The sequence below is a fragment of the Amblyomma americanum genome, chromosome 4, assembly GCF_052857255.1.
Source record: "Amblyomma americanum isolate KBUSLIRL-KWMA chromosome 4, ASM5285725v1, whole genome shotgun sequence".
In the NCBI taxonomy this organism is placed as follows: Eukaryota; Metazoa; Arthropoda; class Arachnida; order Ixodida; family Ixodidae; genus Amblyomma; species Amblyomma americanum.
Window position 1 is genome coordinate 93,958,005 of NC_135500.1, and position 26,885 is coordinate 93,984,889.

The 26,885-nt window shown below is 46.6% G+C and overlaps 1 protein-coding gene across 1 annotated transcript in view; it reads right to left on the reverse strand.

Moving 5' to 3' along the window:
• Positions 1 to 854: 854 nt before the first annotated feature.
• The window catches only part of LOC144130257 (uncharacterized), a 118,242-nt gene continuing 92,211 nt past the window's right edge, over positions 855 to 26,885 (reverse strand). Inside the window, exons 7-10 of the mRNA XM_077664221.1 lie at positions 17,051 to 17,235; positions 15,067 to 15,176; positions 7,721 to 7,811; positions 855 to 1,410 (exon numbers count right to left, since the gene is read on the reverse strand). Of these exons, the coding sequence (XP_077520347.1) occupies positions 1,087 to 1,410; positions 7,721 to 7,811; positions 15,067 to 15,176; positions 17,051 to 17,235 (710 nt within the window). The 3' untranslated portion in view covers positions 855 to 1,086. The remainder of the gene's footprint in view (positions 1,411 to 7,720; positions 7,812 to 15,066; positions 15,177 to 17,050; positions 17,236 to 26,885) is intronic.

Below are 26,885 nucleotides of genomic sequence, written 5' to 3' on the forward strand. Positions count from 1 at the left end.
ATATGCCCACACATACTCGGTTGCATGAATCGGATTGATCATCTGTGGCTTAGTGAAAAAAAAAAAAACTCTTTATGCGCGCTGTCGCTCAGCGGAGCAACTTAGTCGGTGATGTCTGCCGCGTTTTTTTTTCATAAAGTGTGATCCGAGTGTTATTTTTTTTGCCGCGCACTGCGCGTGTGCTTCGTGTGCATTCGAAATTCTTTTGCGATTATTGTTTTCGAATGGACTGAATTTCGATTCCTCCTTTTTTTCCTTTTGCTGTCTTACCCCCTCTGCTTGGCCCGCGGGCTTCTGATGATCGTAAATAAGTGAAGCACCTGCTGGACATTTTTTTCCATGGCAAGAACGGACGGTCAAGTACGTAAGAGCGGTAAAAGCCCGTTTAAGTACTCAATAGCGTTAAAAGCACCGTTATACAGAAATTCCGGGGCCGGCGTTGTGGGTGTCGGCGTTACGAGCATTCAGAAATCACTGCTCAGCAAAGACGCTTTCATGAATTAACTATGTTCACGAACAGTAGGAGTTTCAACATTTTAGAACCAAGAACGGAACAATCAGCCATGTCTCACAGGAAGCAGCAACTCATACAATTACAAAGAACAGCGGTTAAAGCGGAGTTGCGTGAGCGATATGACGCCGAGAACAATACCAGCTTTCGTACGCTTCTTTGCTTTTATACCCAGGTGTTCCGTATTGTATCAACAGCGCGGTCTCTTACTACATCAAACACGTTACTACCAAACTCTTGCTCTCTTATCATTGAAAGTTTTTTTCTGGATATAAATTGGAATGCTGCCGCTGCAGTCATGTATTTCAGTTTTCAACAAAACGCTTCAATTCCCCCAGCGTACAACCGTACCACCTTTTACAGCAAGCTCTGAAGTCCACCTCCTCTGTCCACTGCACTTTGCGCAGCGGAAGAAAATTTAATCACCAAACCAAATGAACCGCATTCAACCGCTGTTAGAGTTCTATTTCGATATTTAGGTATAGTTATCGTGTTCAGCGCGAGGTCGCTCGCACACTGCTAAAAAGACTAGAGCAGCGTGGAAGACCTGCCCCACAGCGAGGCACAGAAGCGCATCATCCGGTGCTCTTGGTGATCGCCTCCTGGCTCCCAATGCCTTCGTTGCCTTCCGTCTTTTGAGTCTCCTTGGAGCCGTCCTTGGCAGCGGCTCCTTCGTCTCCGGCTCCTCCGGCCAATGGGGCTTCTTCGGCAGCTCCTCCGGCCAACGGCACTTCTTCGGCTGCTTCGGCGGCGCCGCGGCGCGCACTCCGCATACAACACACGCCCGCCATGGCCACTAAGATGGCGATGACGGCGGCAGCGATGCCCACCATGCCCATCAGCGCGCCGGCGTCGTCGCCACCCAATTTCCGCTCCTTAGTCTCGTCGAACTTGTTTCTCTGCAATGTCGAGGCGGAGGAAAGGTTAGCATATATATTTCATGTCTCTTCGGAATTCCTCGTTGTTCTATCGGGCCAACGCAGAGACATCGCCGCAAAGAATAGAATTATCGCAGGAGTTTTACTCCGTCAGTATCTTTGTTCCCTCATGAAAAGGATGACCTCAGCAGACCCGTCCATCTAACCACGCTTATCCTATAAGGACTCTAACGTAGCACATTGGCCGACGCAAGACGTTTTATTTATTCCAAATACATTTTGCAAAAGGACATTCGCGAAACAGAACTGCAGGGAGGGCACACCACTTTGAAGTTGTCTGCCTTTCAAGACATTTAAAAGAGCACGTTCGAGGATTTGAGATCAAAGCGCTTTTTACTCGCAAACTTGCGGTGTTGTTACGCAAGGATGGTGCTTGGAGTGTAACGTTCCCAAGATGCGTGTGATTTATGTGAGTCGCCGTAGTGTATAGTCACCGATTAGTTTTGACCATCAAAAATTCTTGTATGTGCACTCATATCGCGCTGCGCATCAGCATTGCGGTGACGCAGAGAACGAGTGGACTACTAATGAAGTGTGGCCTCCTGAGCTGAAAAAATTTTAATGATTCGTACATTTCACACGCAGTGGTCTGAAAGGAAGGTCCGAAATTTCTCTTCTAAGGCGAAGTTTTTCATGGAAGACGGCACCACCGACTTCGAAACAGCAGGCTAAAAATGGTGCGTTTCATGCAAACAAGTTGAAGCAGGACTTCGAGATCAAATTCGACTGAGCAAGTAGTTTCACCTATTTATGTCCACTGTCCTACGTGCAGCGTTCAATGGGCAGCCTGTGCCGATGTTAGCGCTCTCAGGATGTGGAGCCGGAATGCGCACTTTGCGCGGGCAGCCCATTCACGTCCAGTCAGAACGAAAATAACGACGATGAGCAGTGCTCCTACTTTTGCATTCGCTTTAGTCCTGCTGGTGATTGCTGACCTGATTCGCAGGGATCGTGGGTTGAATCACCGTTGCGTTGCGTTTTTAGTGCATAGTTGAGAGGAGGCCAATAACAGCGAAGAACTTCCGCTCACCTAACGGTCTAAGTGTGTCTCTCGTAAGCCGAAAAAGAGCTTAAAAGAAGCCCCTAATGAGCAGGCGCCAGCAGGTCTTGTCTCCTTTGTGGACAGGGACATATAACTTTCGCCGCCGTGTCGTCACTGGAGGTGAGTAATGTCATCATCATCACGAGCCAGCGACCAAATAACAGTGCCTTAAGTACAGGTGCACATACAAGCGCCCCTCGTCCCTCGATATTCAAGACACAGCAGTCAGCCGGCAGCGTGACGGTCGACGTTGCTCAGAAAAGTGCCTTCTATCGTTTTGTTTCAGGCATTGTGGAAATGTACTGTAATGTGACTGCGAACAATTAATGCGTTATTTTAGTACGTAGCGGTGCGCTTTTATGCTCTGCCTATTAAGAGATGCAGGGAAAAACACATAAGAAAAAAAAGGTTGAACATTTTCAGCAGTAGTGCGTTTGAAGACAACAATATTGCCTCGCCGCGATTTTATTCGCGGTTTTGCATCGCCGGTACCTTTCTGAACATTGAGACGCAAGCCTAAGAAACGTGGACATCCAGTTTCTCCTTTCTGCATGATCTGTTCGCTAGAAAATGGTAAATATTTTGCGTATTGTGTGGGTAGTCAAAGGCTTTACGAATGGGAATGCGCAGTAGCCTGCACACCGTACTGTGCAACTTGTCGATTTAAGCGGTTCAATGCAACCTTTTCAGAGCAAAAAAAAAACAACAAAAAACAGAGGTGGTAGGTTGCACAAACGACCGTGTAGTTTGTGGTGAATAAGTTCGAAAAGAGAGAAACGCTCTTGTACTGCAGCCATACGCGAGCATCGTGTTTTTTCGCAGACGGGTCACAGAATAAAATACCAGGCAGTTCAAATGTTGAAAGCATAGTGGAGATCCTGCGCAGCGCAAACAAGGTCCCGCGTGTTTCCTACTAACAATTTTGGCTGGCGGAATCTTAGCGAAAATTACGGAATTGCCGCAATTACCGTGAAATACATAAATCTTGTTGCGACTGTCAACTGAGAGAGCAACTTGCAGACCTTCTAGACGAGAATCACATGCGCACTTCTCTACCGTTGGTTCACAGAAAGATACAAGAATTTAGAGCAAAAATGCTCAACTCTATACCTTCAGGAGATCACTGCCACGCTGGTGATACACCATTTGTACAGAGATTTGTCACGTGTATGTACATCTAGCCCTGACATTGCGGCACTTGTATCCCCGCCAGTGAATATCTTTCTTGCAACTTGGTCTATGGCAAGACATGTGGTCTGAGCGTAAATCCGCCCTTGTATGGTACAGTGCCCCAAATTCTAATTTCGCCTCGCAGCTAGTCACACAGCTTTTAAACGTTGATTTCGCTTCAAACGTATCCCAGAATGTTACCAGAAAGGTAACATGCACCCACAGTAACTGGTTATTGATCTAAATGTTGCTTTTCGCATGTGTATTAAAGACTAGAAACAATTTATTTATAGACATTCGAACAGCTGTGTTCCGTGTTCAGCCACCCAGTGTGCTAATCCATTGAACCGCAAAATGGACGGGAATGAGTGCTTTTAACTGCGCACACTCGTATGAGGTTGAGGCCAGGGGGGGGGGGGGTGCTTCTGCTTAACCCATCTGGGCTCCCCTCGTTCTTTGTATTCAAAGCAAGCATTTTCTGTATTTCACATTTGCATTTTTTTGGTATCATGAATAGTAGATCACGGCATCCAAAATGCCAATTCTTTCGTTTTCCAACGAGCAACGCTAGCGATTAGATTTTCGCAGTTTTGTGCGATACTTTCTAATTTTAATATTGAAAATAAGTTCCAGTGGTATCACTGCATCCTATATCATTAAAAGACGTAAATCCCGCTGTGAATACGCAATGAAATGACATTATTACGGGTGGCAAAGTCTGCCTGCTGGAACATAATGCTGGGCCTGCTACCAAGCTTTCCTCCCAATGTGGAATATTATGTACTGCGCTCGGGAGATGGGATAAAAAACACACACACCGTTTGCGACATGAAAGAAGCTCAACTCACATAAAACAAAGAAATCACTGCTAGATATCACTTTAAGAAGAAGCGGCAAGTTCAATTTGTTTGTAACTGCGTTAATAGCACCTTGAACGGTTAACCGAATGCTGTGGAAGTGTAGCGTTGAGACAACGGAATCATGCAAACTCGAAAATAGGTACCTGTTTTACGCTGGACAAAGCTTCAGTAGCCGCCATCCTCATACTACGGCGGCATGCTTCGACACGAAGAAGATTTTATGGGGAAAGGAGCCGAATCCAACGTGGTATGCTCATTGCGAAAGGGCATTGTGGATGAACCAAGCTTGTCTTAATTTCATAGTAAAATAAGAATTTTATTTTCAAAAGACAAAAATTACTCGGTGCCTCTCGCAACCATTGCAGTTTTAATGATCCCATCCTCACCCATCCGCTCCAAACGTAGCCGCAGTGTTAATGCATCGCATTTCGCGAAAGATTCATACACCGGAAAACCACGTTACCAAAAGCGACTACTTAGGGACTCAAAGAGAGATGCCTAAACGTAACCTTATAATTGCACTTCGCTTCCATAAATATGCGGCTTTAGCAGCCAGGACTCTATCAAAGCTGCAGTTGTCATTCCAAAAGGGTCAAATCTTTATCCGCATCCGTGAACTTTAACAATAATAATATTAATTGGTTTTTGGGAAAAGGAAATGGCGCAGTATCTGTCTCATATATCGGCGGACGCCTCAAACCGCGCCGTAAGGAAAGGATTAAAGGAGGAACTGAAAGAAGAAAGGATGAAATAGGTGCCGTAGTGGAGGGCTGCGGAATAATTTCGACCACTAGGGGATCTTTAACGTGCACTGACATCGCATAGCACAGGGACGCCTTAGCGTTTTGCCTCCATAAAAACGCAGCCGCCACTGTCGGGTTCGAGCCCGGGAACTCCGGATCAGTAGCCGAGCGCTCTAACCACTGAGCCACCGCGGCGGGTTCGTGAACTATGAAAATTGCCTTTGAGGAAAGAAAATAGCGAAAATGCAGTAACTGTCTCTCATGTGGGCGGACATCTCCACCGCTCCATGAGGAACGGAAGGAAGGAGGGATTGAATATGGAAGAGAGAAAGAGGAGCTTAATGGAGGGCTCCAGAATAATTTCCACGGCACGGGGACTTGAAAAGCGAACTGATATCGTAGCCTCCATTGAAACGTGGCCTTCGCGGCTGAGATTTTTCTCCGCGTCATCGGGCTCAGCAGCACAGTCTCTGAGAGCAAGTAAAAGAAGGCAACCTTGTTCTCCCTTAATCCGCCATGCATCTTCATTTCTTTTATCGCGGTGGTTCAGGTAGCCACCATAGGGGAGGCATAGCTTCTTTCGTTTCCTGATAACTACACTGCCACACCACATAACCTGGCTGCTGGAGTATACAGCAGTCTTTCCATGTGGTCAAAGCTTTATCCGTATCTCTCTACAGTGAAAATATACTTTCATGAAGGAAAAGGCTCTGTGATTGTATCCCTTCCGGGTGGAAACCTCAACCACGCCTTAGGAAAAGGAAGTGCACCTTTCGCTATGCACTGCCAACATGGGCAAAAATTTGCTCAAGCAAACTTGAAGCTTGCATAGCCCAAATTTAACGCATGGTGACCCAGCTGTACCCACCATGTCAGGGTTCTGCTGTACCTTGCTCTCTTGTCTGATTTATTGCATTGATGCCACACCCCAAAACAGCCATAAAGGCCAACTAATTAAACTACCCGGGCTTAAGGCGGCAAATATTTCTAGTAGAAAGAGGTGTATTGCGTGTTCTAACGCTTCGTCTGCGCACGCTGAACTCCGCAGGTGGTCAATTTTAGTCCAGAGCACTTCACTGCAGCTTCCATCATTGCCTGTTTGTCGTTTAGAGAGGTTAACCCCACAATGCAACCCAATGAAATACAACTCAATTCAATGCAATGCGATACAATACAGTACAATAGAATGCAATACAATACGATAAAATACAATGCGATACAATTGAATACACCCGCGGGTATGCACTCGATGTCAGATAAACTCCTTTCCGGCGTATAACGCCCAGTTTCCGACATGCAGCAGGAAGAGGGGGAGGTAAGCCGATTAGACACGCTACCCAGCCTTTCGTCAAGGCCGCTCTAGTTTAGAGTGCGTGCCCCCTCTATATTACTGCGCAGTGCTGTTTAGAAGATAGCGTGTTCGGCTGCTAATTCCATAACAGTATGATTAAATCCCATCCATGGCGGTAGCATTTCGAAGTGGGTCAAATGGATATGACGTTTATGCACTGGGTAATATCAGTGCGCGGTGAAGAACCCCAGCTGAACGAAATTGATGTGGAGTCCTCTACTACACCGTCTATTTCTCTGTTCCAAAACCCTTTCACTTGCCCATGATGCGGCAGTCGCAGTACATTTTTCGGGCTCATGGTCGCATGTGTCTCACATGTAACGTTCACGTATCATCACATAAACATCGTTCATGTGATGACATACGATGTATCGTTCGAGGTGTGAGAGGCAGCACTGCTCAGCAATGATCCGGAAGACAGGGCAAGCTCATCACCGACGTTTTGAAATAAGGATACCTGCCACCGACTTTTCGAGAGGTCTAATTCGCTCAATAGAAAATTTCAATCAATCAATCAATCAATCAATCAATCAATCAATCAATCAATCAATCAATCAATCAATCAATCAATCAATCAATCAATCAATCAATCAATCAATCAATCAATCAATCAATCTCGAGTAGAGCGCGCGCTCGGTCTCTACATCATGAATGCTTCTCTAGGCGGCGCTAGCGTGCAGTTTTGCACAGTTCAGCCGCGGCCGCAGGCTCTATTAATTTTGCTCACGGTAGTACAACCGGGGACAGCCCGGACACGCGAAAAGCAATCAGTACGCATAGTTGCAATGTCTTCCAACGACCACCCCATTTCCTTACCACACATTAGAGGACGTACGTTGGGCTATGATCTCCACAGGTGCGGTCTCGAGGCTCCCGCTAAAAACAGAGCTGTTAGCATTTAGCTTCGAACGCCGTTCATGCTTCCTAGAGAAGTGTGTTCCTGAGACTACATGTTTTTGCTACGCTTGGAATTTATTATTACGTAAAATAAAATTATTGCACTGATCTCCGCAACTATTCCGAGGAATCTAGAAGGTATTGCCAAAAGAGTATCTTCAACGAATGTGTCCAGAGTAAAATCAATCAATAAATAGTTCAAACTTACACAGAGTTGGGTCTCCTCGTTGCACAGTCTATCTTCGCACTTTGTGCAGGGCTCGCCTTTCTCGTAAACCGGCTGGCCTTCCACTCGTCCCCTGTGGAGGCCACAGACCATTGCGCATGTGCATGAGAGCGCATGCAGCTCTGCCACTGACGGGGATGGGTAGCGTCGACATCATTCGTGCTAGCTCACAGAATTTGCACAATGTTCAAAACTCCGCCCACATTTTCTGCATCAGCAGGGAGGCAAAAAGTTACAGTATCAAACCCGTGATTCGTGACCACTAAGGCCTCACATACAAGCCTCGAATTAGACTTGCCAAATAGGAAGATATGGCCTCTCTACATTTTTATTTGCCACCACTGTTTCCGAGCTAGTGTCGTGCCAGAGTTGAACTTTCTTCTTAGAATTCGCTTTTTGCATGCTCAGTATACTGCAATTGTCTTATCTGAGGAGTACACATCAATTCTATATCCATTTCCTCTTGTCAAGTTGAGCGGTAATATCCTCCTCCCGCATTCGTTTTCTAACGCGTGCTGCTTTTAAGCGCTTAAGGCTGCACGTTTTCTATGACTCGAAGTGCGCTTATTAGCAAGATTTGCACCCTTATTTAGGCGTGCTAGGGGACTAATAGGTAAGTACGGACAGAAAAACCTTAGTTAGCTACCATTCTCTTTAAGGGAATACGCAATTAATAATCAGGGTTGAAAGCTTAAGTATCCGCTTATTTCCGTGCTGTGCATTCATATTTTCTTACATCTGCTGGTTTGACCTAGACATTGTGGATTTTCAAACTACTGCACCTAACGTATTTTCTTCAAAGCTCCTTAACATTAATTTGGCTTACGCTCCTGAATGCGTCTTAGATTCGCGACGCCAACACTCACGTGACTTCTCCGAGGCCACTGATCGGTTCTTCGAATATTAGACGGTGGCCTCGAGTTCACCAACTTGATTACTCTAAAATCTAAAATGGGAAAGGCGATCGGGAGAAAGCACTTGCTGATAAATTTGGACGACAATGATCGCAAAACTCAACCAAATAACTGTAGGTGCCAGGATGGTGACAAACTGCTTGCTAGTTGGTAGCCGAACTCTATATCTGCTCTGTCAATGCACACGCCAGAAGACAAACACAACTACCAACTACTAGCCCTAACTCCTGCTTGATATTTCTCATAAACAAGAATGAAACAGAACGAGGCTTAGCATTTAAGGGGTTGCAAGTATTGCTGCCGAGCTCGAAGAGAAAGGAATAAATAGGCAGGAACGCCAAATTACTTGAGGCTTAAAATATCGGCCATACCCGTCGGCCTCTTCATACACTATGTGGCCGAAGAGTGTGAAGTAATAATAAAAATAAATTGTTTTTGGGGAAAGGAAATGGCGAAGTATATGTCTCATATATCGGTGGACACCTCAACTGCGCCGTAAGGAAAGGAACAAAGGAGGGAGTGAAAGAAGAAAGGAAGAAAGTGGTGCTGTAGTGAATGGCTCCGGAGTAGTTTCGACCACCTGGGGATCTTTAACTTGCACTGACATCGCAAAGAGTGTGCAGCAAAGTTTGACACTTGACCACTCGTCGTTGCCGTCTCTATCTCTCCTATTGCGTCACCCCAGAATGTTTACGACTCTTGACAATAGATCCGTTTATGTGCAGTTTCTCCTCCACCCTACTCGTGGATTTAAAGAACGATATAAGAAAGAAATAACACGTCAGCACTGACATCACCAAAACATTACAATATGCAGATGAAGACACCGAAAAATGAAATTTCAACCTCGAGGCTGCTCTTAGTAGATCTCCAGTCATAAAGTTAGCTCATGGTATGGCAGTTCGGGTACATAAGCGATCATTTAAGAGACTTCAAGGAAGCCTTTATCATTCTAATTGTCATTCCTCAAAAAATAGACATGGTACAAACAAGCACGATCATTCAACTATAAAAATCCCCAGAAGTTGTAATAATGCATTACCAAGAATTGTCACCGTCCTGTGAGTTTAATCCTTCCTTTAGAGTTTGGTAGCGAAAGCATTGAATCATTCATTCGCCCTTAGTTGCTGAGCCGCAAAAAACCCGGCTCCGTGAAGGGGCATAGGATGTACAGTCGGCGACAAAAGTTGGCGGGATCTGCAATGCATGACGGAGCCAAGCAAAACTGCTGCGTCATCTGCCGTGACAGGGAGGGTGTTCACGATAATGGCCCTGCGGCACCAGGGAGGCCGTGAGCCTCAACACCAGGCTCTGCAGAAGCAAGAAACCTAAGAGCAGTGAGTGCATGTCTTTTAGGCATAGCCAATGGCGGCACAGTTCCACTAGGACGAGAAATCCTAAAACGCGGAGCTAAAAGCACAATTGTCCTCGCAGATCCCAGAGTCGCGAAATTGCTGCTCTAAAAGAGCAACTGCAAAACCTTTTAAGGCGTGAACACTCCCCACCGACATTGCCCCCAGTGGGGCAAACCCCGACAAATCCAAACGTGCCCCGTTCCTCCTCCGTCTCTTCCCTCTTCGCCTCCTCCTCGCGCGCCACGTCACCGGCACGTGGGCTCCCCGCTAAACGCAAGCCCGCCGATGACGCCAATTCTCCCTCCCAACCAGTCACTGACAACCTTGTACGCCAGGTGACGTCTTTCATGCAAGATTTTGAGAAACGCATGATGGCGACGCTAAACACGATCCGCTCCGAAACTCAAACCTGAATGAAGAACATTTCTGACCGCGTGGTGGCGCTCGAAACCCGCCAGAGCAATCTGGAGGCCAATGTCGCGCAATTCCAAACTAAGATTCACGAGCCTCTCCCCAGAGGTCATACGCCACCCCCTGCATCTTCCGCTCTCTCCGTCATTGTCCAACATGGCTGCGACACCCCAACGCATTAAGGTGTGGCAGTGTAACTGCAGGGGTTTTCGCTCAAAGCGAGATAACCTGCAGCTTTACTTACAAACCCTCTCTAGCCGCGACGCCCCCGCGGTCATTGCACTTCAGGAAACTCTGACGTCAGTCAAGCTCCGAAACTACACCACATACGAACCTTCTACCCAGCCACAGACCAGGGTCGCCACGCTCGTACATCGCAATCTCACTGCGATAGAGCACCCATTAGAGGTAGACGACGTAGACGGTCTCCTGCTGGAGCTTCTCCCTCGCACACGCAAGTCACTTAGCTTCTTCATCCTCAATTTATATAGCCTCCAAAAAGGTCCTCCTGCCCCCCTTGTTGCGGCTTTCCGCAAGACGCTCTCTATCAGTTCGAACAACTCCCTGTTGGTAGTGGGCGACTTCAACACCAATCACACCAGTGGGGGGTACCGCAAGAACTGTCGAAAAGGCACCTCCCTGTGGTCATTCATTCAGGACGAAGGCCTCTCCCTTTTGAATGACACCACGATCCCCACCTGTATTGGTTCCAGTGTTCAGCACAACACCAGCCCAGACCTCACAATTAGCAAACATATTCGCGACAGCCGATGGATCAAGACGACACACTCCTTTGGCAGCGACCATTATATCATTTCCACAGAGGTCAATATCTCTTCCATTACCTCGCCAAAACGACGAGGGACACAGTTGGTGGATTGGGACAAATTCCGCCAACTTCGGCGCCTAATCCCGAACACCATCACGGACCTCTCTGAATGGACCGCCAGTCTCAACCGCGATGTCGCCCGCGCTACCTCCACCATTCCCGAACCTGCGGACACGTCGGCTGCTGACAGCCGGCTCCTCCACATGTGGGAAGCGCATGCCAGCCTGCAAAGGTGCTGGCTCAATCAAAAGCACAATCGGCACCTCATACGCCGTATCGCTCATCTCGTACGCGAGATTGAAACACATGCACGCGACCTGGCCCATCAACAATGGGGACAGGTCTGCGATCGCATGAGTGGCAATTTAGGCCTCAAAGACACCTGGTCTCTCCTCAGATATCTCCTAGACCCGGGTCACACGAAGACCACCCAACGCAAGCATGTCACACGCATCTTGCACCAGCTCCCCCTCTCAGACGATGCACTCCTCCAAGCCCTCAAAGATCAATATCTCACCACCACCCCTCCCACCCCCCTCACCCCGTACGCGGGAGACCCCAACGCGGAACTCGACGCGGACATCTCTCCGGCGGAGGTTCGGGCGGCCATGCACAAACTTCGGAGCACGACCGCCCCCGGCGCTGACAGAGTCACCAACAAGGCGCTCCGCAATCTCGACGGCCAGTCCGTGGAGGCTGTTGCAGACTTGTTCAATCACTGCTGGCGAACGGGAACCCTCCCTTCGCAGTGGACTCATGCCCGCATAACTTTCATCCCCAAGCCAGGAAAGCCTCGTGAGATAAGGAATCTCCGTCCCATTTTCCTTACGTCTTGCATCGGCAAGCTCTTTGAGCACGTCGTCCTTGGTCGCCTCCAGGAACCCATGGACGACAACCTCCTCTTCCCCCCAACGATGGTTGGTTTCCGTCCCCACCTCTCCACCCAAGGTAACATGCTTCAGCTCTCAGAAGACGTCCTCCACCCCCGAAACACGAGGCGCACGCGCGCGGTCCTGGCCCTGAATCTAAAACAGGCATTCGACATTGTACATCATTCGGCCATCTTGGACGCCCTCTCGGCCCTACACGCCGGCACTCGTACCCATCAGTACATCTCAGCCTTCCTCCGCCACCGCACAGCTGAAATCACTTTTGGCTCACTCTCCTCCCCTGTTTTCACCCTCAGTAGCTAGGTACCCCTCAGGGATCGGTACTCTCCCCGCTTCTATTTAATATAACTCTCATCCCCATGGCAAACGCTCTTTCAGCCATTCCCGCCCTCTTGCACTCTTTATATGCCGACGACATCACCCTGTGGGCCTCCACGGGTAATGTCGGCACCATTGAAGAGACACTACAAGCTGGGGCAGATGTGGTGACCTCCTATGCCCATCAGGTCGGCCTTGCATGCTCTCCTACAAAATCGGAACGTCTGGTCCTTCGCCCCCCTCGGGGAATACTGGACAAAACTCCCCTACCTGGCATCGATGTCACCATTTATGCCACCCGCATACCAGAGGTACACAAAGTTCGCAACCTGGGGATGGTTCTCCAGAACAATGGCAAGAACACTGCCACAATCACCAAGCTCACTGCTACCGTTCAACAAACCGTTCGCCTCATCAGACGAATCGTAAACACCGAGGCATGCGGGAACACGACCTCCGCCGCCTGATCCAGGCTTTCGTCCTTAGCCGGGTAGTATACTCCCTGCCCTATCTCTTCCTCTCCCGAGTAGAGGAGAACAAAGTCAACTGCCTCATCCGTCAGGCGTACAAGACGGCCCTCAACCTCCCCCAGCACACGTCGAATGAACGCCTTCTTAAGATGGGCGTACACAACACCCTCGCCGAGCTCACCGAGGCCCATCGATCTGCCCAACTTGATCGGCTCTCCTCCACCCTAGCCGGCCGTCATATTCTTGACGCCATTGGCCTACAGCCCCCTGGCTATTATACCCACACCTTCTCCCTCCCACACCGCACACGGGACCTCATCACCATTCACCCCCTCCCCAAGCACATGCATCGCGAGCATCACGCGGCTCGTCGTGCTGCTCGGGCTGCAGCCCTACACAAACACTATGGCGCACAGCCGGAGAGCGTCTACGTTGATGCAGCCTCTTACACCTCCTCTTCCGCCTTTGCCCTGGCGGTAGTGTCCAATTCGTACACCCCTTTTACGGCAGGCACTGTCATTGCCTCCACTCCTGCGGAAGCGGAGGAGGCAGCCTTGGCCTTAGCCATCGCTACTACATCGGCGACCCACATTTTCAGCGACTCAAAGACCGCGGTCCGTAACTTTGCGAAAGGCCGCATCTCCGAACCAGCTTTCCGGCTTCTAAGTCGGTCTCCCGCCCCTACCCCATCTATTCAGCTTCCCTGGGTCCCGGCCCACGCCGGCCACACAGGTAACGAGGCGGCTCATTCTTTAGCTCGAGGTTTCATCAGCCGAGCAGGAGCCACCGACGCCTGGGGAGACGCTCGAGATCGAATGGTCGCGTATCACGAGATCACTCTACACTACCGTGAGCAACGGCTAACGTATCCCCCTCCGCACAAGTCTCTCACTAAATTGCAGCAGGTGACGTGGCGACAGCTACAATCCCGCACCTTCCTCTCCCCTGCCCGCTTAGCCTTGGTTCACCCGGGACTGTTCACGCCAGTGTGCACCCTCTGCGGCGCTCCGAAAGCGGATTTTGCACACATTCTTTATTCTTGCTCTGAGCTCCTTCCACCAGCCGATTGGAAACTCACAGACCTCGAGCGATGGGAGGCTGCGGTGTCCAGTTCTGACCCGGCTGCCCAATGGCAGCTAGTGGACTGGGCTTTGGAAGTCGCTGAGAAGCATCACCTTCCGGCCACGACAAGCATCCAAGAACAATCCCATCGCTAAGATGTAACAATTAAGGTTGCTCTACTTTATAAAGTTTTTCACCACCACCAAATCCTAATGCGTAGTGCATTAGTCGCGTGTTCGACGAATCCAACCGATATGAGTGGCTGTTCAGAGAGAGTGGTGCATAACACAGTGGTTTGGAAACAGAAACTGTATGGATTTTTCCTTTGTACTAATCCTACGTGATGGCTATCAGTGCACCGATGAAAAGGGGATTTATTTTTCATTGGGGCTCGGCGTTCCGTTAGGTATCAATGGGTAAACGCGATAATGGATGGTTTTCTTTGAAAAAATTGTCGTACGTACAGACATTTGTCGCGATAATTCTGCGAAAGCAGTTGGGTTTGCCCTCGACTGTTATTTCGAAACTTTTGCTCTAAGGGATATGCTTACTCTATGCCAAGGTTTCACAAACACGACAGAATTTTTCTCGAGGGTGCAGTCGGGCGGAACAGGGTCAAGGTTGGCGGCGTTGAGCGGGTGGGTAGGTTCCTCGTTATGGATGTGGGACGTACAGGTGTCTGTTGGGTGGAGCTTGTGGAGGGCAGTTGGCTTTCCCATTTCTTCTTTGAATTTGATTTCGCCATCACTTGTTCGCTCCGCTCCTGCATAGACTTCTAGTGGATGAAAATTTTATGCAGGGTTGAGGGAGGTGGTCTGGTGCTATTGGCACTTCTGGAGGGTAGGGTAGCTAGACCGCCTCCTAGCTGAAGGGTGCGCATTGGGAAGGCGACACGTAGGTCGTGCTTCTGGAAGGTGGGGACGACAATCTGCGAGGCTACAGAACGACGCCCGCCATTTTCCTTTGCGACACTCGAACTACCGGAACATGGCGTAATGTTTCAACACACAAGCGTGCATTAGTCGGCATGTGTACTGTGTACCTGCGGTACGAAAGAAATGCGGCCGGTTCCAACTCACGCGGGGTTGTAATTGCACACGAGGATTTCCTCCGGGTCTGCATCGGGTTGGCTCTTGAGCGAAAACTTTACGTAGCCGCAGCCGATGCGAACACTCTTCGCCCAGATGAGCTGCAATGGAGGAGTGCATGCACAGTAAGTGCGCTTGGGGCGGCAGTGGTGGTCGCCTGAGAGAGAGGCAAAACACTTTCAGGCTAATCAGTGCCACGCATCGACTGCAAAACTGCTTGGAATGCGTGCATGCGGGCTGCTCAGAGGAAGGGGGGGGGGGGGCAACAATTCCCCGACAGAGGAATGAGGACCCAGGAAAGTAATACAAATTCGTAGAATCATTCATTTGCCCAGTGAAATGTGCAGAATATATTTCGAAGGTGCTTTTGTATCGGCAGCTTGCTGGAAGGAACGGCGCGCTGGGAGCAGTGCCAAACCAGCATCGGATATGCCGATGCGAAACAGACGAGTTAAAGGATAGCGCTAATATCCTGACATGCTTGCCTACGGCACGCTGAGGCCGGCTGACGTCATGCGGCGAAGGGGCCAATCGCGCGCGCCGAATCGCGGTTAAGCGAGCTGGTTCCACAATGACTAGTCACGCGGATGCACCCGTGGTGTCTTGTGGATGCAGCTAGCTTGCAGGACATCTTTTCAAGCCACATCAGCAGTGTCGTGGTTTATTTTGACAATGACATTGTGACAAAGACTAACTAGCTTCCATATCGAAGAGTACTTCAAGAGCAGAGAGAGTTGGGAGAGGGGGCCGCAAGGGCAGGGAAAAGAGAATCGTCCCACTCCCCCGTCCCAAAAAAAATTCTCCAGAGGGGCATAGCCACCCGAGGCCCCAAATGTTTGCGCTCAGATCAGATCTCTGACGAACACTTCAATTCTGGGACGTTTGAATATAAAGCACAGAGAGGGCGATCCAGTTCGCTTCATATATAGCCAGACTTAAAGGTTTTTGTTTGAGTAACCTAAACTAATCATGTCGCAACAGAAGTCATTGTTCGCTCACTCTTGTTCATAAGCTTGATTAGCAGAATTGAAACAGACTGCGCGCAAAATGCAGTCGATCACTTCTCGCGAATGCATATTTTGAACGTTTCCCAGGCCAATATAAGTGTTATATGCATTTAACAAATGTACTTTGGAACAGTGAAGAATAGATAATGATGTGTTAAATAATTTAATGAATATTTAAAATAAAATATTGAATCAAAAGAAAAATTGAAGGCTCTCACCTCGTCGACTGAAAGGAACTGCGGTCACGAACGCTTCTTGGACATTACTATCATGGCGAACTAGACGGCAAGTAGAGCGGCCTGCTTTTTAAAACATACAGCTGACCATCGAGCAGTTCATGGAATTCAAATACGAAGGTTATCTGATACTCAGAATATCTTCAAAAGATTTCACAAGACTGCTAGTAAGGGCTCATAGGTAATAGGAAAGGGCGGCTTTCAGGGTTTGAGTATTGGTACAGTGTTTTTTCTTAAAAACATCAAATACTTCTTTTTAATGCTTCTTTCTAATGCCTATGTATTTTTTACATTTCAGAACCTCCTCCACAGATTTTTCAAAGAGGTGGGTGAGCATTGAACAGTAGATTTATACAGAGCATGCTGATGTATATTTTACAACAACGAACACCCTATTACATTGCAGGGAACAGTTTACGTAGCCAATTGAAGCTTTTATCTTCCAGCTCACTTTTTGTACCTCAAAATAGTTTTTCGTATTTTGAATTAATTCTCTACTTGCGAAGCATTATCAAGTAGGGATAATTATTTAGTGAGCAGGCGTATTCCATGAGCTGATTATCTAGTAATGTCTTCCGCATCTTTACAGGAAAAACACGCAATCAAAATCTGCCGTCCGTACTCCTTTAACATTCAAAGTTCCAAGCTCGACACATCTAAGTGTAGAACTCCTCTTTAACCCGCGTTCAATCCAGAAAAGTTGCTTTTTCGACAGCAGATTTGATTTCATACCTGAGCGAACCTCTCAACATCTGCGTCAGCTTGTTTGACGTACTTGTCCAAGCCCGCGACGTCGAATTTCTCCCTGGCTTTGAACCAGTTCTGGAGAATTGCGAATCCTTTCTGCGAGGCTTTCTCCGTTTTTTTGATGAAGATAGATCCCGTATTCTGGGAGATGCCTCCTTCGTAATCTTCGTCTGCGCAGTCCAAAGTGAGAGCGGGCGTAAACAACTACAGCCACAAAATAAACAATCGGTGCCGGTCATTGCGTTCGGCGACACCATCGAAGAATTACCCAAAGAGATGAAATTTCTATTTAAGATTTATTCCACGAGATGTCAAACTGCCCGAATATTTCATATTTTTAATATTGTTGATTATTTCATGTATTGTTCGCATATTATTCTATAGGACAACAGTGAATATTGTTTTGTGAAATTGATAAGGTTTCAGGAGAAACAAAATCAGAGGCAGCGTTTTCAAGCACAGATACATTTCCCTAATTGCCCTGATGTAAGAATCAAGACATAAAAGCCATGATAGATATATTTTGCGTGCTAGAGGTACAGGTGAGAAAGAATACGTCAAGCTTATTCCCGCCACTATGAAGAAGTCGCTCATTAGAAAAAATTCACAAGCCTCAAATCAGGCTATTTTGAAGAATTTTTCTCCGCAAGCACATTTTCAGATTTGCGCAATATATAAGAATCGAGGTGTCTAAATAGAGTTCCGAGTTTTATTGTTATATAATAACAACATGTATTGCTCTAAATCTTGCATTTTTGAATTTTCAAAATGAAAGAAAAAAAACTCCCGCAATTTTTGTTGAAAATCTCGAAAAAAGTCTCCAAAGGGAGGCAAAAATGAATGCGAAATAATATGTTGCATTATTTTGTTACCACCAATATCATCCAGGCTACAATTTGCGGCTTCTTGAGCACTGGCACGAGCACCTAAATTAAATGGCGGAAGAAGACCTCTGCTGCTCTAAATTCTCCGCAAATCTCAAGGCTGAGACCTTTTTCGTCAGGAGAGGAGACACCTAATTGCATTTGCATGGACAAACAACCATCTGTGACGTAAGCAGGATTCGGCGGAGCCGCAGGCAACAACTGGGGGCGCAGCGCTTGCGAATGCATGTAATGCATGTTTCTTACTGCACAGTGCATCTATGAAGCAGCGCGTGTCCACAGGCCCTCGTTTTGTAGTTCCACTCCAGGCATACCGTAGCTTATATATTTTCTGCATTGTTTTTATTTAGAAATATATTTCGTTTCTTTTTCAGGCGCTGTTTATTTACTGCGATTGGTTATACTGTTTATATGCTGGATTGGTTGTAGCTAAGCTAGAGTAGGCATTCGCTGAACTTACGTACAATTTTCATTGAGCGTTAGCCTACCACAGAAACTCCAAAATCAGTAAATGAGGTTCTCCTTCATTATAAAAGACAGCAAGATACCATAGTACAGAACGTGGATTTGTAAAACGCCTCTGGCAAGCACATATTGCGATGTGAAAAAAGAGTATTGGCTTTGAAATCACGCTGTGGACTTTCATGTTCCTTTATAGGATGTAGTCGCCTTTTTTTATATAAACGACAACCTCATAATTGCAATGTACAGTCAGGCAACTACTTTGAGAGGATTGGTTTACATGCATTTGTATAGGCCGAACTCCCAATTGTTACCCGCACTTGACGATAGCGGCTCCACAGGATCCTGTTTACGCCACAGATCGGTGTACATCCATTTAAATTTAGCTACGTATGCTCTCGCTCCTGATACAAAAGGACTCAGTCTTGGGATTTGGAGAAAGTTTAGCGCAGCGGTGGGCGTGTTTTCTGCTTCCGCCCCTTTATTTAGGTGCTTCTGCCGGTGCTCAAGACGCTACAAGTCTGAGCTTGGATAATATTGTTGGAAACAAAATAATGCAGCATGTTCCTTTGCAGTTTTCTGTAGCGATAACTACATTACGCTAGCATTTCGAACCTTCAGCGTGGCGGCGCCGCCATGGTCACGTGGTGCGGCGCAGCTGCCAACGGCGCGGCGCTACGGCGAGACTGAGTGGGGAGGGGGGGAGGAGGAGTGGAACGGGGAGAGGGGGAGAAAGGGTATCCACGTCCGGGGACGAAGATGAAGAACGAACGCTCAGCGAAACGGAGCGGCGAGAGACTGACTTCCCAATTCGACTGAGCGAGTTCCACTCGGCCAGCTGTACCTATCGCGTCACACCACGTTTAACCAGAGATAAAGCACAGCTATTTTTCGCCTCCTTCTACAATTTTGTTCATGAAAAATTGGGGAAAGATTTTTTTCCTCTGATATTTAAAATACATTACCACATTCAAAACTGCCAGATTCAGGGCAATACTTCTTGTAGTTCCATATGTTATGTAACAAGTAATGTCGGTACACTCTTTTAGCACATTCACGTGTATCTACTGCGCTAATTTGAAGGAGGCAAGCTTTATATTCGCTCTTGGTTTGTGGGGGCTCAAAGTCCAAAAGCGATTCAAGCTATTATCGATGCCGTAGTGAAGGGCTACGGAAAATTTGACCAACTGGGGTTCTTTAACGCGCACTGACATCGCACAGTACACGGTCAGATAAAACTACTTGAAAATACTGATGTTAGAAGTCTCGTTTTCCAATTTGATTCTACTGAGCGACTTCTTCACAATGGTGGAAACAAGCAAGACATTTTTCTTCACCTGTAGTTTTATCACGTAAAATATATCCATCAATGCTTTCATATATTGATTCTTAATTGAGTTCAAACTTGAGAAAATGAGCTGTGCGTGAGAACACTGCTTGTGCCACTTCATCGTTTACATTTTCTTTCTCCTGAAATATTAGCATTTCAACTGAAAAAATATCACTCTTGGCCCACTGAATATTGTGTATACAGTGTATGAAATTGCCTAGAATAATAAAATTTTGATATATCTCGGCGGTTCGACCTTACGTCGAATCTCCCGAGAGACCGTTTGCTGATTAAAAAGGAAGCTTCCTTTTCGCCTCATAGCGTGCTCGGTTTGTGCGTATAGTGGAAGGACAAACCTCTAGTTGCCAACAGGGGATAACACTTGAGCCCTGCACATTTTGCTATTCCTTTTTACCCGCCGCGGTGGCTCAGTGGTTAGGGCGCTCGACTACTGATCCGGAGTTCCCGGGTTCGAACCCGACCGCGGCGGCTGCGTTTTTATGGAGGAAAAAGGCTAAGGCGCCCGTGGGCTGTGCGATGTCAGTGCACGTTAAAGATCGCCAGGTAGTCGAAATTATTACGGAGCCCTTTACTACGGCACCTCCTTCTTCCTTTCTTCTTTCACTCCCTCCCTTATCCCTCCCCTAACGGCGCGGTTCAGGTGTCCAACGATATATGAGACAGATACTGCGCCATTTCCTTTCCCCAAAAAACCAATTATTATTGCTTACAAGAACTGCGCACCTCTGGCGACAAACCTGATCGAAGCTTTCACTGATGCACTGAGTGGCTTAGTATCCCTAAGCTGGAGTGGTATGTTTCGATGGAGGTGAAACGCAAAGGAAGCCTGTGTGCTGTGCGGGCTCAGAGCACGTTAAAGATCCCCAGATAGACGAAATTATCCCGGGCACCTCCACTACAGAACCTCTTTCATCCTGTCTTCTGTCACTCCCTCCTTTATCCCTTCCCTTGCGGCGCGGTTCAGGTGTCCACCGGTATATGTGAGAAATTTACTGCGTCATTTAATTTCGTGAAAACCAATTTATTCAGGGTGCTGTTGAGGAGTCCACCGAGAAGTGATTTAACGTCGCCTTCCATTTTCTCGAAATAAGTTATATTAGCCAGCCGGAGTGCCTGGGTTCCAACCAAACAGCGGTGACCGCGTTTCGATGGAGGAGTGCACGTTAAACATCCCCAAGTGGTCGAAATTATTCTGGAGCCCTCCACTAGGGCACCTCTTTCTTCCTTTCTTCTTTAACTCTCTCCTTTATCCCTTCCCTTATGGCGTGGTTTAGGCGTCCGCCGACATGCGAGACAGATACTGCGGCATTTCCTTTCCCAAAAAAACCAGAAACAAATTTTCAAAGGCAAAGGCGCCTCGGTGCTTTGCGATGTCAGTGCGCAAAGGTCCCCAAGTGGTCTAAATTATTCCGCAGCCCTCCACTACGGCATCTCTTTCATCCTTTCTTCTTTCACTCCCTCCTTTATCCCTTACTTACGGCGCGGTTCCGGTGTGCACCGAGATATTTGGGACAGTTACTGCGTCATTTCACTTCCTCAAAACCACTTTTGAAATAATAAATGCTTCCGCCTGCTTTGTTTCTTCAGGAACGTTTTATTCTCTTAGAGACCTTCCCAAAATTTTGGGATGCAGAACAACCAGATGAAATATTAACACGGCTAAAACCCAAGAACAGCGTGAGAGACTAGCAATTCAGCTCGTGGTGCATTGCATTCTTGCGGTGGCTGAGTGATGCAAGGCTGCGGATGGCGGAGCTGATTTATTTGCGCCGCCGTCTGTATTTCCAGCGTGTTATTTGCACGTGTTGAAAAAAATTCTTTAGTGCTGTAAGCAACAGACGGGATACTAAGAAACGGTTCGGAAAAGTTGGCCCACTTAATCTGCTAAACCGCTACAGTGGCGTAATGGTTTGAGCATTCGCCTCTGATGTATGAGGTGCGTGGTTCTATCCGCAGTACCGCCGGCTACCCGACACTCCCCATTCCTGGTGCTTGGCTTCAGGGTGAAATTATCAGAAAATAGATCATTCAACCCACCTGATTAGACGGAGACGCGTTCTGCAATGGCGCCATTTTGTTGCGCCGTAAAAAAGTGAAAGCGATTTGATGACAGTTGCACCCAAAGGTCGAGCGATAGCTGAGCCTGGATAGACATAGTTTTGTGGGGTTAAACTCTTTATTGCACGAGATTACTAACGATGCCACTGACTGCAAGCATACGGCCAAAGGCCAATGCCAAAGGTTCTTTCACTATTCTATAAATGGCCACTAAGGTGAATCGTGGTGGTCATGGTACCCCCTGTTATGAGTAGTTTGAAGAGAAGTGATTCTGTTGCTATGCTGGGTTATCAAGGCCAGTCAAGATCAAGAATTGCACCGACACGGAGATCGACATTTGCATCTAGTAGAGGCATCCTTCCAAAGTGCATTATAATCATATTTGGTTGTTCCGCATTTTATTCGGACTATGTTGGCTTTATTATGACAAGAATGAAAACTAAAAGCATTTCGTGCTGACCAAGACGCGATGACAACACGGGCTGTTCCCAGCGTCTTTTTCATATGCAAAAGCACCGAAGTTTGGGCCAGTTGGTAATGATTCATCTTGAGAAAACGAAGCAGCACTCCTCCAGGCTTTCCTCCAGATTTATTGTCAGCTGTTGCAGAGACGCTGCTACAAAATAAAAAGTGCATCAAAAAGACGGATAAGCAAGACCAGAGGCTGCCAACTCTAGTAATTCCATATCTTCACAGAGTTTCTCATATACTTAAGAAAGTTGGAAGCAGATACGGTGTTAACCTGCTCGTCTCCGCCCCAAGCAAGCTATAAAAAGTTCGCCCAATGATGATTAGTAAGAAAAGGCCGATTTGCACCATAAACCACCAACTTGTTTTCACCCGTTGCACTACTAAGGTAGTGTACATCATTCCGCTCACTTGCAATAGAGTGTACATTGGTCAAACGGGACGCTGTTTTAATGAGAGAGCTAGGGAGCATTATAATCTGGTGATAGAAGGGAAGAGTGGTCATCTTGCTATCCACTGCCGGGATTGTAAGTGTAAACCCATATTTCGGAACGCTAATATTCTTGGGAGTGGAAGAGATCGTATGGAAAGAGAGATTATTGAAGCATATCACATCAGGAAAGCATGTGGTCAGTGTGTCAGCACCGCTTCCTTGTCTCTTCTTGATAATGAAAAGGCGTTTTTGAATCATTGCGGTTGATTGCCGCGAGGCGATAGTAGCGCTGTACTTAAGCTTGGTATTCTCAATAAAAAATCAGTTGGAAGTGCAGCATTCGTCCTTTCGTATGTGTGTCTTTTTCGTCCCCGTTTTTTCGTTCTGCTTCGTTTTCTGAAGGTGAATCATTACCAACTGGTCCAAACTTCGGTGCTTTTGCACAGTATTTCTTCTACACTGGGCTCTTTCCTGTCTTAGCAAACCAGGCAGAGTCCTATTGTCATGTGTGTGAATTTAATCGCAGTGACCACATGCCAGTGCCGGAATCTTTCTTTTTGCATCAAGCAAGGCGTTGTTCCCCTCAAAGTTCATGTACTGCTGGGACTTGTGTCGCCGTCTCTGGGCCATGCAAGAAGACTCTGTAAGATAATGAAGTCTGAAGGATGGCGTCAAGTTCGACTTTACGAGGATTGGCTTCGTGTGGTCACCCAAGAAGGAAAAGATCCGTGCGGAGCGGCAAGATGGTTCCGTGACTACAAGAAATTGGCTGCACAGAGTACGGAGTTCTTGTGGCATCGGGTCCGCCATTCCCTTCCGGCGAGGAGGAAAAACCAGACGGCACCTAGCAAGGTCTACGTCGTGGGTGGCGTGGAGCTCTTGGGTGAAGTTCGCGGAATCCTTGAGAAAAGTCCAAAATTCTGCTTTGAGCCGATTGCCGGAAAGCCGGAACTACTGGCTATGGTGCGGCATATAGCCGGAAGAGCCAAGGAGCGAGACAAAGACAAAGCCATTTCTGATCGAGCTCAATCCGTGGCAAACAACGTGAGTCGAACTTCTAAGCGCGTTCCTCAACAGAAAAAGGTTGTCGGCTTACTAAAGCGACAAGGCTTAATGATAGTACAGTCCGACAAAGAGGGTGGTTTTGTTATGCTTCCTAAAGGAACGTATGAACAGAAAGCTATCAAGCAATCGAGAAAAAATTCAAGAAGACCAAATTTAAGAAGAGACTACAGAAGGCTACAGCGCTCAAGTTGCTGCAGGATCTTCACCTGGAATCACTTGCGAGTAGTGTCAAACATTCGGATATTTGCACCCTGGAAGCATTCTTCTCATGCAAAACGCACAAGCCCGATTTTCCGTTTAGGGCTATAGTTTCAGAAAAGGGTAGCTGGCAGTAAGCTATAGGAAAGTATCTCCAGAAGCAGCTGGCGACATTGACGATTGAAGACCCCTTCCTTGTTAGAAGCTCTCACAAGTTAGTCGAACTGAAGCAAGGCCTCAGCATGACTTCACCAGCCACCTTCGGGTTCTCCATTGACATAGAAGATCTGTACTACTCCATACCCCACCCAAGCAGCACAAGTAATTGGCTCAACATTGGAACTGTATTGGCAAAGCTGGCCCTACAAAGGACCAGGATGGGACCATCCTGTTGCAATATTGGGGCGATGACTTGTGCTGCTTGGGCACAAAGAACTGTTTAAGGCGGTTAGATCAGTAATTGAGGATTCGGGAGAAGTGTCTTTTCAAAACAGGGCGGATGTGAACATCGACCGTTTCTTAGCCCTTTTAGAGTTTAATCTACAGTCAACTGCCATTAATTTTAACAACCGGTTTTACACACAAAAAGCAGGAATATGCATCGGGTCGTGCGTAGCTCCCGTTCTTTCTGACATTTTTCTTTCCTGCATTGACAAAAGCTTGCATAGTTTACTTCCTAACCTACGCATTTTTAGATACGTTGGCGATTATTTGGTGATAACGGACAAGCCCCATGTTTTATCTATTCACGAAGCTGTTGCTGATGTTATCGCATCGTTCAAAACGGTTGCAAAAGGCTTAAAGTTTACCTTTGAACTCCGTAGTGGAAACTGTATACAGTTCCTTGACCTGAGAATTCATTTCTTGTACGGGCATATATGCTGGATGTACAATCCTAGGTCACAAAAGGCACTTCTTCCTTACAATAGTGCTCATTCAAAAATAATCAAAAGAGCAATAGCCATGAATTGCCTCAATTCCGCTTAGGAAAAGTCATGTCCGCATCAAATGTTTGAAAGTGTGCAAATGCAAACTGAGCGATTGCTCATGTCCGGCTTTCCTCCTGATTTATTGTCAGCTGTTGCAGAGACGCTGCTACAAAAGAAAAAGTGCATCAAAAAGACGGATAAGCAAGACCAGAGGCTGCCAACTCAAGTAATTCCATATCTTCACAGAGTTTCGCATAACCTTAAGGAAGTTGGAAGCAGATACGGTGTTAACGTGCTCTTCTCCGCCGCATGCAAGCTATCAAAAGTTTGCCCAATGATGATTAGTAACAAAAGGCCGATTTGCACTATAAACCACCAACTTGTTTTCACCCGTTGCACTACTAAGATGGTGTACAGCATTCCGCTCACTTGCAATAGAGTGTACATTGGTCAAATGGGACGCTGTTTTAATGAGAGAGCTAGGGAGCATTATAATCTGGTGAAAGAAGGGAAGAGTGGTCATCTTCGGCGACAGACAAATTTTTGTTAACGAACAGTTTGGATTTCGTGAGAAGAAGTCAACAGAAATGGCATTGCTTAGTATAAAGGAAAAAATATTTTCTAATATGGATGACAAACAGTTCACAGTTGGACTTTTTTTAGATTTCAGGAAGGCATTTGATTCAGTTAAACATGACATTTTATTTTTTAAGCTGCCGTTTTATGGCATTCGAGGAGTTGCCTTAAATCTGATCCGTACTTATCTTTCCGGTCGCGTGCAGTATACATGTTTGAATGGTCACGAATCACAACCTGGCCAATTAATATACGGTGTTCCACAAGGGTCTATTTTGGGTCCAATATTTTTCATTCTTTATATCAATGATATAATAGCCATTCCTCGAACTCCCACAATAATTTTATATGCAGATGATACCAGTGTATTTTTTTCTGGCATGCGTCTTATTAATATTCAGGCTGAGGCAAATGCATGGTTACAAGAATTGTCTTTATGGTTGAATATAAATAAACTAGAGTTAAATGTTAATAAAACAAAGCTTATTGTATCTAAGGCACGTAACAAGCCTGATAACAGTGAAATTAAGCTTACATTCAAAAATAGCGTAATTGAGCGTGTTTCTTTTAGGCATAATCTTTGAAGAACACTTGAGTTGGACCCTGCATATTGATAAGATTCATGCCAGCATATCAAGGTCATTATGTGTATTGGATAAACTTCGAGACCTTGTTCCGAAATGGCTGAAGTGGCAATTATATTATACCCTAATTCAATCACATCTTCATTATTGTTTACTTGTTTGGGGATCTACAACGAAAACTAACCTCACGAGGCTGATAACATTACAGAAGAAAGCAATACTATACGTAGAAAACCTTGCATACAATGATCATGCAGGTTTGTACTTCTGTAAGCATTCTATTCTAAAAGTCAATGAATTATTTGAGTTGAAACTGCTTTCTTATGTGTTTGACGATTTCAAACATCATCCCACTAAATATGTTCAATTAAGCTCTAGTAGTGACGTGCCTTATAAACTAAGACACGTCAGTTACAGAGTACCATACGTTAGGACTAACTATGGAACCGAAATGCTTTCATATTTAATTCCCAGTCTTCTAAATAAACATACACAGGCCATAGAAATTATTCAGAAATCTGTTTCCCAAAAGTCTTTCAATAGAAATGCTAAAGCTTACCTCCTTTCTCGTCCGAATAATTAAAGGGTTGTTCACGCAGAAATTCTTGATGTCGCTGTTTTCCGTCAACTCTGTGAATTTTCATGTTTTTCTTATTGTGATGTGCCTTGTAAATATTTGCTTTATAATTATGTCATTGCAAGAGTATGCACCTTCCTCCTAGTTTTACCTTGTATAATTATGTTTTTTTTCTTTTGCCGCTTGTCCTGAGCATTGTATCGGGTGCTTGGGCCCCGTCAGGCAGAGTGCATCT